Below are 16,645 nucleotides of genomic sequence, written 5' to 3' on the forward strand. Positions count from 1 at the left end.
TCATTAGGATTCATCCTTTGGGGAACATAAATATCTGTGCAAAATTCCTTTGGCATGCAGTGAATTTTACACTCTGAAAATAAGGATTAAATCTTCTTAGATTTTTCCTGAAACTATAATGTTCCTTGTAGTAGTGTCTCAGTCAGGTGACTCAGCAGAGCAGGGTAAACTGTGTTATCCTGTGGGGCTTTTGACACCATTATCTAAGCAGGGGTGCAGGGTGGAGGGATGGTAAGTCAGCATGCTCCTAAACAGAGCCACATGTCTTTAGGCTGAGGCCAACCAATCAGACTCCGCAGTCTGGATCTGTGCCCTCGGGAGCCCACTGGATCACTTTCAACACGAGGAGGAAAACCGCCCGTGTGGAGCTGGACTCTAGCAGGGAGTGAGCATTAAAGCTTTTACAAGTGTGCAGAGCCAACAGAAAAACCTCCAACACCACCGCACAGTGTCCTATAAACATGAAACCTGGCTCAGATGGTCCTCACGCTGCAATAAATATGTTTTTATATTTGCCAATAGGAGCCTCCATAAATTCCAGACATGCTTTTTCACTGCCTGAGCCGATTTCAGGCCAAGTGTAGGTAAATGTATGTAACAGCGGAACATGGGCCAAAAACAGCTCATAACACTCTATAAACTCCGATGTCTGCTTTTTTAAAATTTAAAATTTGTTGTTCTTCAAGAGCTGTGAAGTAAAGTAACTTTAGCAGCAGCAAAATTTTACACGTTATATAGTCAAACATTAAAAACATGTTACATACATCACCAATAACCGTGAGTAGAAGAGCTTAAACACTGTTTTTAGTTAAACTGTGTGCTTACACATCTACAGTAAGATTCAAAACAGTCCCTGAAAAGCAGTTAATCTGTATGAAGTGTGTAGTACAGAGGAGGGTGAGAACATACCGTACACTGAACACTGGAAAAAAAACTACATTATCATGGTGATGAATTGACTTCTGGTTTGCTGGTGACTCCAGATGCTTGGTCCTGTTTTTTAAAGGATGACTCTGGTTCCTTTGATATTCTATATATTTATTTTTGTAAGGAAATTCTGTGAAAAGACTCAAACCAGCAATGAATTGATCCCGCAAGCCTGACACATCTTATTCCTCTGTGCCACTGAGCTTCACTGTCATCCAAAAACGATTAAAAACACATCAGTGAGCCGCACAGTTGGTCTCTGTGACTTGTTCTTTCATTACCATGAACGTGGGCACTGTAGTTTATGTTGGGTCAATCCCACATTCGCCATCGTGCTGCTGGAAGTACTCACTGGAGCACCAAATGTGTATTAACACGCTGCTGGAAACCACAGTTTCCTCCTGTTTGAGTGATGTTACTAGAAACTACAGCGCCCAGCTGTTTTGGGGAAACTGTTCAGCCTCTGGTAAAACTGAATGTATATGTTTATGACCTTTTTTTTTTTTTGAGGATTTACTTTTTCAGTGAGAACAAATAAATTCATGGGGTGAGAGCCACAAACACAGAGGGAAAGAGAAAGTATTAAAAGACAAAAGACTAACACATTGTCGGTTTTGGTCTTTTCACGGGATTAAGTAAGTTTATGTACATAAAAGGATCATTTGGGGACTTCACTGCACTCATGACACAATGCTGAGAAGAAGAATACAAAGAAGAGAAGGCTCTGTACACATCATAAAAACTCTCTTGTGAGTCTCTGAGCTTTATGCAAATACAGAGCTAAATCGCTTGAGTGTCCCTTTATAAAACCTACAATGAGAACATCTTGTCAACTTCAGGTGAATTTGAGTACAAAAGCACAAGGTGGCTTCTTCATCTCGTCTTTCTACGTTCAAAAGCTCTTTTTTTTTTCCTTGAACCCAATAAAACTACATGAAGTGACAGGTTCTACTCAGCCGATTTATTGTGCAGATTAAATGATTTCTCTCAACTAGTCATCTAGTTTCAAAAGGTATAAAAGAAATGCATAGTTTAAACACACTATGCAAATGCAAATGCATACTTAGTGAAATAATCACAGCAACTTTCTGAACTCCAGAATATATCTTACAAAAAAGGTACATTGCTCAATTCATTGTTGTTGTTGTTTTTGTTTTTTGTTTTTTACATTACACTTACAATGAGTAATAACACATGTTGGACTTTATCATTCCTCCAGGGCTCTTTAGTGGTTCTGCTTTACGTTCCACGCAGCAGTTCGGCCTGCTCCGGCTTTGTTCTCTCCTCTGAAAACTTAAATCCCATGAGCGCTGGGAGATTTTACAGTTACAAAGTCGGTTCAAAGCAAAACAAAAACCTGATAAAACCTTCAAGTCTTCAAAGGAAAATGTCCATTTGCAACAGGAGAGTCACTGTACAAAAATCTGTGTGACTGAAAAACACGTACTTGAAACACTGGACAACCTTCAATGTCAACGCAGGTTTGCAAAAACAGTGTGTGTTTTTGAAATGAAGTACAGTGGCACGAGGCACAGTACCAAGAATTCCTACTGATCTGTTTCATAAATGTGTAAATGTCTCGCAAACTCTTGCAAGTAACAGTAAACATACTGGAGCAATTAAGTGTGTTTTGCGAGGCGGCTGTCCAACTGTCTGGGACTGGACTACGACTAATCCTTTCACCTCACTCCCACATTTCACATCCAGCACGTCTCGCTGGCAATAAAAACCACATGTGCCATTAGTTGTGGGGAGGAACAAATACTAGGTTTATTATGAACAAACTATTATTTTACACAACTGAAAACATTCTTGCTCTTGCACTATAAAAAAAAAACAAAAAAACAAAACAACCAGTAGGTCTTTGTCCACTGGGTCCGAGGCCTCAAACAAAACGAAATGTCTGCTTGTTCAAATCCAAATCTGCTCTGTTCCCGTCAGTGTCTCTGGCATGGAGTGACTACGGCTGGTCGGGGGGGCTGGCTGCCGCGGCCTCGTCGTTGCTGCTGTCCACCTCCTGCTCCATGGGGCTGTCCTCCTCCAGCTGCTGGCTGGTGTAGTTGGTGATCTCCAGGAAGCCGCTGGGCTCCACCACCACGTTGGACTGGCTCGAGTCCGGCAAGATGGAGTACTGAGGGATCACCTGCACGTGTTAGTCACATTAGGCTTTCAGTCAGTTCACTTTTGAGGGAGGGGTGGGGGGTATACACATGTCAGCCTGCTGATACTGGTGTGCCAGCACATACATAGGTGAACTAACCATAGTGATCAATACTAAGCATCTTACCTCAATAACCTCTAGGTCTTCTTTGCTCCTCTGCGCAGTGAGGCCCTGCATGCAGCTGAACTGCTGAGGCTTTGTGTGGGAATGATGCATGGCGGAACCCGAGCTGCTGATGAACTGGCCGGAGTCCAGTGTGCCTGACACAGCCTGGACCTCCAGGGCCTTCCCCAGAGGGCCGCAGTCGCTGGAAGAATCCACCACCATGGGCTCCGTGCTGGGGTCGATCTCCGCCTCCATCATGGAGATCTTCAGGATGTCCGACACCGAGGGCTTGTCTCCCGAGGGCCCGGAGCTAGACTCGGGGATCAGCTTGGCGGTGGCCTCGCCGCTGCTGAAGACCGGCGGTGAAAGGTGGGAGCTGCCGAAGGTGATCTTGGTGACCGTAGCACTCTGTGTGATGATTGGCTGCTGTGGTGAAGATATTTTAATGAGGAAAATTCAGAGAGCTCCAACTGAAATCACATTTAGTCATCTGTTCTATGTATTTGAGGAAATATTAGAAACACCCCTTCCAGGTTTCAACGGACAGTGACAGAAAACAGATGAGCAGCAGCTGCAGCCGGCGTTAATACAACCATAAAACAATTTCGTGTTTCTTATCAGGCTGTGGTCTGTTCAAGGTAAACATGACACATGTTTTATAGCATTTGCGTGTGAAATAAAACATTTCTAAAGAAACAAATCCCCCGAGCTGTTTATTTCTGACTCCTGCCTGTGAGGTGTGTGGTGTAAAACCACTCACCTGGCTGGATGCAGTCTTTTCAGTGCTGACAGGGTGGTGCGCCTGCAGTGGAGGAGGGTGGGACATGGACGTGTGCAGGGGCCTGTGGTGGGACGTGGGTGCTTGCTGGAGCTTTGGGAGCTGCGGTGTCACCAGGTGCTTGGTTGGTGTGCTCGGTGTTGTGGCCTTTGCCCCCGCCGGGGCCGGTACAGTCAGGGGTCTGTCTTTGGGACTCTGGGTCAGGGTCTGGGGCTTGGGCTGACTCTGCTCCCGTAATTTAGGAAGTTTCTTAGTCAGAGGAGGAGTGGAGGGGAAGGTGGTGGAGGAGGAGGAAGGCTGGATGATCTGAGGTTTGCTCTGCAGTTGTGGTGGTGGCGGCGGCGGCGGGGCTTGGCTGGAGCTGGAGCTGGAGCTGTGCCGGCTCTGCTCAGCCTCGGCCTGACTCAGGGGTGGTGCATGAGCGCCTGCAGAGTGGGTGGCTGGCTTCACGGGATCTGCAGCTGGCTGGGTGGAGCGGTAGAACAAGCCTGTCTGGGGGTCCAAGGTGTCGCCTTCCAGCTCGCCCACCTCTAACACGGTCTCGGTCTCAGTTTTACCGTGGCTGTCAGAGGGCTGAAAGAGTCGCACAGAAGACTAATAAGTGATGATATGAAGATGTGAATGAATAATCAGGGCTCCAGAATAAAATCTGGACTTAGGGTGGGGTTAGGTGAGAAAATAACCTGATTTGGACAACAAGTTGTATGTGCTGACGTGTTTATAGTTGTTCTTAACGACCACACTCGTAGGCGTGGTGAAAAGCTGGTCGTCATAGAGACGACAAACGCTATCAAATTATTTCTGTTAAATATTTCTCTCCATTTTTTAATAAACAGTATGATTTTACCTGATCTGGCAGTGCACTGTAGGTTTCTGTTTGGTGTTGCCAACAAATTAGAGCGAAACGTAAACAAAGTTCAGACAGAAACTATGATATAAAAAAACCAAAACAATCCTGTAATCACCAGACAAGTTAACAGATCATAATCTCTCTTTAAAAGGTAATTTCAACCAAATTCCCCAAAAACATTCTCTCACTCTTTTCATTGAAACTACATTAAGTCCAAATGAAGAAATAGCTCCCATGAGAATTTCAGACCGTGGTTTGTGGTGCTCACAGTGTAAAAACCTCAAATGAAATTCAATTCATGTCCACTGTTTCAGGGTGAAGGTGGAAATCTCGGAGACAGAGACAGAGACTTGCTTTCAGCGTCACTCTTAAGATAAATAGCAAGAGTGAAGATTTTAGATCAGGAGCGTGAGACTGAAGTCCTGCTCTGAAGAGTCCTCACCACATGGCTGACGTGCGAAGCTGCAGCTGCAGAGGAGACAGCACTTGGTTTGTAGGGCTTTCCCAGGTGCTGACTGGAGGACATGACGACGTCATCGGCCTCTGAGGACACTCCCACTCTGCCGACTTTACCTGGCAGGGGAAGCACAGTCAGATGATCATGTTAAATATAGGGCAAGATGGGCGTATGCGCATACACACACGCACACACACACGAAGCAAAGGAGAACTGTGCATCACTATGCACAAATTTGAGGTTTTAGTGGGAATTTCAGTTACTTCCACTGAAATTGTGAGCTTCCAACCGAAAAAAGGAAGTGCACAGTGTTCAAGAGTCATTTGCATATTTCACACAGCAGAGTCATGCAGCAGACTGAGGAGGCGTACCTGCTGTGACGTACTCAGTGCTGGGCTCAGCCTCTGAGGTGGAGGGTCTGGGGGACTCCGGGCTGGGCTTCTTCTCCTGGGCCAGCTGGATGGGCACGGCCAGCTGGCTCAGGTCAATAGTGTGCTGCCTCGGTTTGGACTCTCCCTTCTCCTTTACTGTTGGAAGGTACCGGATCAGATCAGTCATAAATTCTGCATCACTATAAAGCCATGGTTTTAACAGTGGGTCCCCGTTCTGTTAGTGCACCAGCACGTGAGCCCTCATGTGCTTGTGCACGCGACTTCAGGTGATTCACAGCCTTGACAATGGTTTCACATAATTATTCTGCAGCTGCTGGCAAAGAGCCAAGAAATACTACAATGCATAACTAGTGTAGAAGAAGAGTGCTGGTTTGTGTTTTGATGAGGAACACTGAATGCAAACACAACTTTTGTTGTTGTTGATCAGAAGTCGATCAGGAAATAAAGGAATGGGATAAAATATACATGATGTATGATAAAATTAGGTATAAACGGACCCTGGTGCTGGCTCTCTGTGCAGCTGAGAATAAAATTCCGACTTGGGAATTCTGAGTATTCTATGTGTTAGAAATCACAAGGTGTTTTGAAGACAGCAGATGATGACAAATGGGGAAAACCTCCGTTAATAAGTGGATCTGTTGAACCGCTCAGGTTTCACATACTGAACCACAATCATCTCTTTTAGGAATTTACTGGATGTTTTATAAAACCTGTGTTAATCAGTCTAAAAATGATTCCAAACTTCCATGGGACTCTTTATCTTTGACTATCTACTCATCAACCCAGTTCTGCAGGCTTGTAGTCCAATGAGCTTACAGTGAGAGCAAAGCCTCAGGCGAAAAACATAATTACTGTGGAGTGGTAGCTTTTTAGGCTTCCGTACTTCCAGGAAGGCCACTGACAAGTGCAAATCTTCTTTGCTAAAGCTTTCAGAGAAAAGGGTGGAGGAACAAAAGGCATGTAGGCAAGCTGCTGAAAAGGTTTTGGTGTTTTTGATAGACCTGGAGCTTGGTGAACTGGTTTGCAGCAGGAATATTTTGCTTGACCTTGCAATGCTCCTGTAATCAGCTGATAAATTCCCCCTCCCGCCTTCCATCTTTCCACCCACCCCTCCCTTTTTGTTTTACGTCGACAGCTTTTCCATTGTGTAAAAGCTCACCAGTTGTCTGTTGCAGCTCCAGCAGGGCTTTGATGGTGGAAGTCGCGGACTGGGATTCCCCGCCAGACACCTCCTGGTAGATAATAGCGGGGCTGGACTCTACAGCTACTTCCTGCTCAGTCCAATCCTGCTCTCTGGAGGACACCACATGCACTACAGGCTGCGGATCTGGGGATTGATGGAGACGATGTGGGACAAATTCACAATTTCATGGGTTATTTTCACATTAAACTCCGATAATTAAGCAGCGACAACTAATTTATCTGGCCTTGCCAACTCTTGACTCTATCCCGTGGAAAAGGATAGGAGTGGTATACCTTGAGTGCTGCCATGGGAGGCCTCACCAGCTAAGCTGCTAGTCTCCGTGAAGCCGGCGACCTCGTCCTTTGTGGACCCTTCCGAGCCCGAGGTCTGACCCTGACCCATGTCTGCAGAGCGGGTCACCTGCTGCAGCGTCTCTGTGACCAGCTGCCTGGTCTGTTCGCTCACCACTGCCGTCTGGAAAACCGGCTTAGGCTTGATGAGAACCTGGAAGGAAACCAAAGAAACACAGAGTGATCTGTAAAGAAGTGGTTCTCAACTTTACAGAACCGACACCAGCCATCATGCTCATTGTTGTTTCATTTTGACTTGATTTTAAGGTGGATGTTATTTAACAATCTCAAGTTTATAAAAACTGATTTTATTTATTTCACATAAGACAGTGATTTTGGGATGTCTGAGCTTAGTCTCTTTTTCCAGTATGGTTGCATTCACGCTACCACCAGCTGGCCTGGCAGAGGTTAGATGTTTCTATCATTTAGCCATTACTTTCAGGCACTTATTTCACTTCTCTGCTCGCTTGCTGACTAGTTTTCACGCATTCTCAGTCGCAGGATGTGGTATCACAATTGCCTCAGGTTGGCAGGAAGTAATGCTTGTGCAGTCGGCTTGCTGTAATTGATAATTCATTGATTATTTGGGCAATAAACATGATAAATATCAGCTCCATGCCACTTTGTAATCCTACTTGTGTGTTTATGTTACTACTTAACATAGATATGTGGATCTAGATACACTCATATGGTTGGCTGGGAATCACCGCTGTAAAGTAGATGGCAGAGTCTGCATGATGACACAAGCTGAGGATGTTATCTTCATGAGGGTTCTTATTCTTGAATAAGATTCGATAACTGAGTCATATTTCCGTCTGCTTTTGTTGCATTACCAAAACCTCTTACTTATTTTCATGTTCAGTAAGTAGGTCATACATAGAAACAAGTCAAAAGACATATTTCTAAATCAACAATCTATGTGAAAAACAGTTTTAATTTTACAGTGGCTGGAAAAACGTTTTGTACACAGGTGCCATTTTCGTCACTGGAAAATGTTATAGAACGCTGGCACCTAAATTGACTTAAAAATGTGCTGCGGTGGTTTTGGCTGATCCACTTTGCGGTTTGTTTTTGAAACGCCGATGATCACTGTGGGTGTTCAATACAGTATGAACTGTACATGCATACTACGCAAAGCTTGCTGAGTCACTAACCTCAATTTCCCCCTGATGACTAAAAACAAAAACTGAATTCAGACTAGATTAAGACTAGAGTGACGAGTTTGATATTGACACACTGTGTGTGAGTGGACAATGGAGACGTTAGCAGAATCTTCCTGGAGCGATAAAACGTTCTTTTCTTGTGACAAGTCGCTCGTTATGACCCTCATAAAGGGAACAGATGACGTTTGGTTGACAGCTACCGCCTGACGATGAAGAAAGAGGTACTGTGGGACACTGGGGGAGTTTATCATCGCCTTTCAGTGGGTGTTTCTTGTTAAGTGACTTGATATACTTTTAGACGTGTGGCATTTTAGACGTCAGAAATATATGAATTTCTACAGAAGCAATAAACATGCCACACGAACCTAGAACACCTACAGTGGTGTCTGGTTTCATTGTTCAGACCCATCGCACCTCGTGACAATAAGTAACACTGGAAAACGACTAGAGATCATAGAATACAAATAAAAAAGTCACACACAAAGAGATTAGTGACAGAAACAAAAGCATCTCATTGTTTTTCAACCTGCAACTTCACAGTTTCGGTTCAGTCTCTGTGCTTTCATTGATGCTGTTTAAATGTTTTCAGAAAAAAAAGAAGCTCTGATAAATTCACTGTGCAATATTTACTTACAAACAAACAGCAGACAGACAACGTTACCCACTAGTTGTTGAACAAAGTGGAGGATTTTGTAGCCAAAGCGCCAGGTATTTCTGTCAGACCAGAAGTAAAATAAGACTTTATACTGAAATCATACAGTAATGTGGAAAAGTCTGGATTTTTGCAGGTGTCATTCTGCAGCATTCAACAAGTGTCTAAAACTTTAGCACAGTGCTACATCTGTCAGGTGGCCAGAGACTTAAAAACTCCGTGTGAATGCTCATGTTGCTCCACATCTGCTGGATGTGCAAATAGGAAACAGTTTGCTAACCTGATCGCCGTATCAACTTTAAAGATAATAATGCGTCAATGTTAATATCATATGTCGGGAACATGATCGAGTTTCAGGAGACAAACACTCTATTCTACAGCTGTTTGACCTGAAAGCAGCAGACTGGACGGCTGTCAGTCTGCTGTGCTCACAGACTCAATTCAGACTCATTTCTCTCCCTGAATGAGGGAAGTAAAGGGAGGAAGAGGGAAGGTCACTGTTAAAGCCCCTGTATATATTTTTAAACCTATAGAACAGGGTATTTTCCTCTTTTGTTTGAACTAATAGATTAAATTACGAGCTCTCACTTCTTGGAAAATATTCTGCGCAGGTGTCACCAGATTAATGAATGAACGCACAACTCAGAAGACAGAACAAGTCTCCTTCTCGAGAAGACTCATTTTCAGAGAAAAACATTTGCTGGCTTTTTCCAGCAATTGCAACTTCTCTTCTGTACTGACTTCACAGCTGACATTCACAATGAAGTACTTTCAAAGATACCCTTGTGTTTGGTCACGTAATGTCAGTCACCAGGTCATATGAATGTCCACCTGAGGTTTGTGAACAGTCGTATGATACTCGCATTGTCCCGTGGTTAACCAGGAGCTAATGATAATATTTAAAATAGTTTTATTTTTAATTGAATTTGAAAACACTTGACTGTGGCAACAAACAATTGCCTGTAAAATTAGAGATTGGTGTAGGTTGAAGAAAACTTTAATAAAAGGAGAGAAAGAGTTGATGGAGCTGGTGGAGAGCATCTCACCTGTGTCTTGCCCTGCTGGCCGTAGACGATCTTGGTTGGGATGATCTTGGTGGCGGTGGACTGGGATCCAGAGCTCATGCCTTTGGGCTGGGTGACAATCATCTTGGTAATGGGCCTGGAGGCTGTGATGATCGCTGGTTTGGTCCCCTGAACAGCCTGTAAGCTCTTCTCACCCTGAGGCACAGCAGCACACGGTTTAATACAGCGAATCAGACAACAAACAGCAGCCCAGTGATGTACAGGAGATTTCAGACGCTGGCTTTAGCTTTATATTTAACGGACAGATATAAAAGTGATTCTTCTTCTAACTCTCAAAATGTTCCCAGAAAGTTGAACTATTCCTTTAAAACACAAATACTGCATTTTACTGAATTTAATACAATTAAGGTACTAAATTCAGTATATTTAAAATAGCAAAATGTTTAAAGCATCTGTGTGTAGGATTTAAGAGTTTTGAACTTTGGCGACACCAAGTGGCAAAAAAAAAGACACTGACTAACATCCCATCAGTGAGACAAAGCTGGGCTGAAAGCAACACAATGCATTTATTGACAGCTTATTTGCATTACCCCAAGTTCTCAATTTCATATCCTATAAACAGTAAGAAAACCAAACAATACTCACGACAGGATATTTTTAAAGGACACCTGATCTCATCAGCACTGTTGCAGCCAAATTTTCTCTAAAAATATTTTAAAATTAAAGGCGTATCATATCATATTGTGGAGTTTGACTGACCCCTGCATTTAAAAGCGTAGTGACTACGTTCTTGCCGGGCAGTCCTTGGATGGTCGCTCCTTTTCCTGTTGTTTTCTGAACCACAATGACATTTGGCTTGGAGGTCATGGGGATGGTGGTGATCTTAGTTGTCGTGCCTGTGGCAGAGGGAAGACAATATTTCCTCAAACCACAACTGACCTTATCAGAAACTGCAATAAAAAAAATAAAAAAAATCAGGTAACATCATGATAATCTCTCCTGCCTGATCTGGACAGGGTGTGATACAGAAATCCACGCTGCTGACTCACCAGACACGATGTTGCTGCTGATGATTTTCCCTCCCAGAGTGGCCAGTGACTTGGGCACAACAGTGATGATGCTGCCGCTGGTGGTCTTCACGTAGGTGGTTCCGCCACTGGAGGCTGATATTCTTGCGCCAATGCTGGGGCTAACTGTGGGTCTCGTATAGGTGGCCTGAGTGGCTGCAATACAGAAAGGCAGATGTTATGTAAGATGCCAGAATTTCATTTTCTGCATTAGATTTGATTTTACAGTTTCGGATTTCAGATCGCCCACCTGTGGGCTGAGTCACCAGTTTTGTGGTCATGATGGCTCCGTTGCTACTGACGACCATGATGGGAGAGGAGCTGCTGCTGGACAACGCCACTGATGAAGGCTTGGGCAGGATTTTGCTGGGCTGAACCTGCTGAGTGATTATCTTCACTCCTACATGCACATACACAAACACACAATTATTCCATGGAAACTAAAATGAAATTAAAAAAGAAAGAAAAAAGGAAATAAAGACAAAAGATAATAAAAATAGGTGAAGAACAAAAGAAAGACAAAGTTAGGCATCCTTACCAGACTCTTGTTTGATCTGAATGGTGGGCTTGGTTCCAGGCGGGGTGGTGGTGGTCTGGGTCTGACTGACGCTGGAGGCTCCTAAAGGTGAGCTCTGCTGCAGCTGTTTGGGTGACTGCTGTTTGGGGAACTGAGCCAGGATTTGAGTGGGTGACCCCACCAGTGTCTTAGGTGAAGGAAGTCTGGCTGAAGCGACCTTCACTCCTGCTGAGGCAGCACCTACAACAGTGAACACTCACAGTGAGAGACTGTAGGTGTAGCTGCCACAAGTCTTCTGCACAAACTAGGAGAGAAATATGACCTTATTTTTCACAGGAGTCGGTAGAGACCAAAAAAAAGAGAAGGGATGTTGGTATTAAAGTAATCAGGAGGACATAAACACAACACCAAATTAATGTTAATGTTACTCTGTGGCAGCTGGATGTGTCAATAAGCAACTGTTTGCTAACGTGTTCATGAAAGCAACTTAATTATAAAGGTGATAATATGTCAAAGTTGTGTTTACAGTTTGTTCCACTGCCCCCAACAACTGTTTAAAGGCTCCACACTGAGCCTTCTTGGGAACCTGGAGAACATCACTTATGTCGGTACAGAGGAAGGACCCACATTGTGCGACAGTTGACATGACCACTGAAGGAGTAGACGAAACCACTGTGGTCACAGCGATGGTGTTGGGGTTGGTGGAGGAGCTGGAGCTGGCTGGGAACATCACCGTCTGTTTCTGGGTGGGCGTGGTCAGCATGGAGGTGGAGCCCAGCTTGGACACCGCGGCGTTGTTGTGGGCATGAGACTTGGACAGGATGTTGGGCACAAAGTTGGAGCTCGGAGAAGTTGTCACGATGATCACCTGATCAAATATAGGTAAGTAATTATAAGTATGAATATAAGCAGCATGTAGCAAGGTAGCAAAAAACATAAGAGCACATGAGGAAGCGTCACTCGCCTTCTGTGTGGTGGTACTGGTGGTCTGGATTGTGGGCTTGGTGAAGGTGATCTTGACGGGGGACAGGTGAGGCGGCAGGGAGTTGGCAATGCTTTGCATTATGTTGCTCATCTTGGGGCTGCCGCTCACTGGCACCGTGATGTTCTTGGATACAGGCGGGGAAACCTTGGAAACCTCCTTCAGCATCACTGGTGATGAGCTGGATGAGTTGGTCCGCCTTCGCTTGCGAGGCTTCTCGTCTTCATCGGAACAACTTACACCTGCGAGGAAACCATCAATTGACTATTAGGCTGGTTGCTGATTAATTTTCATCAACTAATCAATGAATCGAATCTGCCACGTGATATACATGTGAAAATCCAACCAACACTGTGTTTAGGAAATTTAAAACCCAGCCAGAGTAAAGTCTGAACTGTGGGGAGAACTTCTGAATCATTTGTCCTGTGGAAAGCCTGAGCTGTCATACACTGTGTGGGGGAAAAAAAAAAAAAAAAAAAAAAGAAAAGAAAAGAAAAGCAGCGAATGAGCAGTGAGTGTCAGCAATGAGTGAACACGCCTTGGAGCGCCCCCCTTAGGCTGATTAATAGATCGTTTCCATGCCTGAGCAGAACAAACACCTCTATAATTTCAATCTAAAGGAAGAAAAAAGGAAATGCTTCTATGTATTTGATGCTGACACTAACTTTTCACATAGACAGTGCTCCCGCTGGGCAGCACCACCACGTTGGACGAGGGGCTAGGTGGTCGTGGGGACTTCACCGTTGCTCCTATAGTGCCGCTGGTCGCTGTAGCGCTGGTGGAGGTGCAGGTGGTGCTTGTGTAGGAGTAACATACAACCACTGCAGGGAGGAAATGAGATATGTCATTTAACATCTAATCAGTTTCCAAACACCCTTAGTCGAATGCAAAGTGTTTCTGGCCTACCTTCTTTGTTTCCTGTTTCAGCTGGCAACAGAAGGGAGGCATTCTGGTTGGCTGTGGCACTGGCCACAGCATTAGCAGTGACAGTAAAAGCTGTCTGAGGGACCAGCCTTGGCATCAAGGGAACGAGCCGGCGTCCTTCAATGGACCATTCAGACGAGCTGTTAGGACCGGACATGCTGAAAAAGATGTTATGCACCGTTTAGCTCTTAAGTCGCTGTTTTTAAAACTACAATTCCAACAAAATTAATATAGTTTGTTTCTCTTCTACCTTCCATTTATGTCCAAACTCTCTGTCTCGGTTGCTTTTATTGCTGTGGCAGTGCAGTTAAAAAGCACTTGCAGCTGCATTTCTACACAATGATACTGAAACTTCCCTCAACAATGCACTGAAATGTTGCATTATTGCTGATTTCTGAATGGATAAAAAAGTCTGAATGGTCAGACACGTGTCTGTAATTTAACTGATGATGAACTGATGAGGATGCCGTTTTAGAGCATTTCATTTGCTCCCCGCAATTAGAAATGATGGGAATAGAACACATACATACAATAAGTTAAAAAACTCAATCTGTTTATTGCATTTACTGGCTTACTCCACATAATGTAATGTACTGAACATGACAAATGACACTCAAACTTCAGTTATACACTCACTGATATGCAATGGTGGTAAGGCGTTCATCATTGACAGCCCTGCGGACTTCTGCACGATGGCGCTCAGTTGAGATACTGGGTGGGTGGACAGAGCAAAATTAGTATGCAGAAATCGAAGAGATCGTTCCTCTCAATCATCAAGTTTTACGAGAAACAATTACCCGAGGATTTTAGTGAGCTCTCCCAGGAGATCCTTCTTGTCCTTAGTCAGGTCTCCTTGGGCTCGCAAGGCGCTTATAACCCCAGCGTAAGCCTCCAGCTCTGGCAAACACAGAAACACACATCAAACATCAGGCAGCACGACAGCATCTTGCTCAACAAGCTTAGCAGTGACACTAATTAACCGTATGATGATCCTTTTTGTAACTGTAGTTATTTTTTAACACACATGAAAAGCAGTGCATCCAGTGTGTTCACGCCGACTTTTTATGACCACTGAGGCTCAAGAAGAATAATCTTACCCAGTTTACGGAGGATTCTTTTGCACTCATCCCTGCCCAGGTCAAGGATGGTGGGCCATACCACCGGCATGCTACCAGTCAGCACCGGTTTCTCCAGCTGAATCATGGGCTAAATGAAGAGACGACAATAATAATGATAATAATGCATTTATGAACACATTTCCCATAAACCACCCTGCTGCTTGCCGTTGCCCCTCCTCTGCACTGTTCTGTGTGTATTTTAAAGAGCCTCAACAAGGATGAGAGCCAGTGTATGCTCTTGACAACAGCAGCAAGTCAAACCGATCATGCAGGTTAACATGAGGTCCAACATATAATATTATAAATGGACTGGTAGTTAATTTTTGCAATGACAAAAAAGCTCCGATCAGACACATGTCATGTCACCCAGTGAAACAGTGTGGCTCACTGACGGAGATATACCAGGCTCTGGAAATACAGACAATACATGGTAGCTGGAACAATTCTTTGTTGGTTTTGTACTTCACATAAGAACTGCTGACAGCACGAAAATATAAACTACTGCCAGACTCAATTTACAAATCTAGCATTTTAATTTTAACTTTAGTTTTTGAACGACGCGAACAGTGTAAGGAGCCAGGAGAGGAGCATGCTGGCCACAGGTCAGTTCGGCACACAGAATGCAATTCACCAGACCCCCCATTTATTATAATCAACTTTTTCAGTTTGGACTGCCAGCACCGCCCACCACTGGGCATCTCAGTAACTACAAAACACTGAGAGCAGAAGGCCAAACAGACACAAAAAAGGAGATTTTATTTAGTTCAAATGCTGCTGAGAGAACCATCTATATACCGAACATAACATAAGGTCCTAACGATTACAAACACCTACGTTTGAAGACAAGCAAAGAAACATTTAGATTTTATATTTTCTGGGTCAAATTCTGTTAGTACAACGGGAAACGGGACGTCCTGCTAGGTGTACGTTTTCACCAAATTATCCCATCATCTACCGCACTGCAAAAACATGAACTAACATTAAAATACATGAATAAAATTTTAAGAAAGAGACGAAATATATTGGCAAGGTGAACCTAAAACAGGGTACGATCATATTTTGGTTTATCCCGTGCTGAAAACCTTTGCGATGGATGGTGTTAGCTTAGCTGGGTAGCTAGCTGTTCCTATGAGCCAAATCAATGTCTTACCATCCGTTAGCAGGGCAACTTCAAGGCCTTAGAAAATCCAAGATCCAAACAAACATGGCTGAGCACAACACATTCGGCTACGCTACCGCATCTTGTAGTAGTTATCCAATAAACTCTACCAAAGAAAACAATTGCTAAACCGTTAAAATAGCCCAAGGTCCCCTTAGATGTACCACTGTTTATGTTGTCTGCTAACTAGCTGCGGTTGGTCTGTGGATGTATTGGTTTCTTCTTCTTCGTGGGAAAAAGGAGGATACGAGATGCATGGCTGGCGCAGGGCTGCCACCCACAGGCGACTTTGCCAACCCCAGGCGCCAAACCAATTCTCAATCAGCTGCCTGGGAACAACAACAAAAAGATCTTGGGCACATTCCTTTGAGATTCTGGTCCATGTCGACGTGACTGCATCACATCATTTCTGCAGGTTTGTCAGCTGCACATTCATTCTGCCAATTTCCTGCTCAACCGCATACCAAAGGCGTTCCACTGGCCACTGAAGTAAACTTTACACTTTACACTTCTTGTCCGCTACAGTTCAGGTTTTTATTATAATTTAAGATAGAACTTTATTGATCCACCGGCTGAAATTCACAAGCCACCCAGCAGCATAAAAAGTGATATAAATTAATCCCACATTTACCTGCTTCACCATTAAAGTGACTTTTACACACGAATACATCGATGTTAATCTGAAACGGAGCATTCTACTTTTACTACTTTTGGCCTTTTAAGTAAATTTTGATCCTAATATTTGTACATTTTGTTTTGCATTTTGTGGTTTTGCTACTTTTACTCAAGTAAAATATGTGACTTTTTCTTCCAACTGTTTAAATCTGACAGTTAT

At 43.9% G+C, this 16,645-nt stretch overlaps 1 protein-coding gene across 4 annotated transcripts; it reads right to left on the reverse strand.

Annotated features, from left to right (window-relative positions):
• Positions 1-1,095: 1,095 nt before the first annotated feature.
• Positions 1,096-16,010, reverse strand: emsy (EMSY transcriptional repressor, BRCA2 interacting). Of its 4 annotated transcripts, none has more exons than XM_041051999.1 (20): positions 15,802-16,010; positions 14,631-14,739; positions 14,331-14,430; positions 14,170-14,244; positions 13,516-13,691; positions 13,275-13,430; positions 12,592-12,851; positions 12,255-12,495; positions 11,649-11,867; positions 11,361-11,510; positions 11,093-11,266; positions 10,803-10,939; positions 10,065-10,238; positions 7,174-7,357; positions 6,830-6,997; positions 5,650-5,805; positions 5,264-5,394; positions 3,954-4,544; positions 3,215-3,619; positions 1,096-3,070 (listed from the first exon to the last, which is right to left on the reverse strand). In XM_041051999.1, the coding sequence occupies exons 1-20, from the start codon at positions 15,802-15,804 to the stop codon at positions 2,888-2,890; spliced, it is 3,792 nt and encodes a 1,263-aa protein (XP_040907933.1). In that variant the 5' UTR covers positions 15,805-16,010; the 3' UTR covers positions 1,096-2,887. The 4 variants fall into 4 exon arrangements, with proteins under 4 accessions (XP_040907933.1, XP_040907930.1, XP_040907932.1 ...); XM_041051996.1 differs by having other exon boundaries at positions 3,215-3,616; positions 7,147-7,357; XM_041051998.1 differs by having other exon boundaries at positions 1,096-3,058; positions 7,147-7,357.
• Positions 16,011-16,645: the final 635 nt, after the last annotated feature.

This window comes from Toxotes jaculatrix, chromosome 12 (genome assembly GCF_017976425.1).
Source record: "Toxotes jaculatrix isolate fToxJac2 chromosome 12, fToxJac2.pri, whole genome shotgun sequence".
Lineage (NCBI taxonomy): Eukaryota > Metazoa > Chordata > Actinopteri > Toxotidae > Toxotes > Toxotes jaculatrix.

What these genes read in the sequence shown, in the direction of transcription:
- emsy (XM_041051995.1), bottom strand. An exon ending in GAGCTCACTAAAATCCTCGG is followed by an intron (nt 14,245 to 14,330) that starts GTAATTGTTTCT and finishes CCACCCACCCAG; the next exon opens with TATCTCAACTGAGCGCCATC. An exon ending in AAAAGACTGCATCCAGCCAG is followed by an intron (nt 3,620 to 3,953) that starts GTGAGTGGTTTT and finishes TCTTCACCACAG; the next exon opens with CAGCCAATCATCACACAGAG.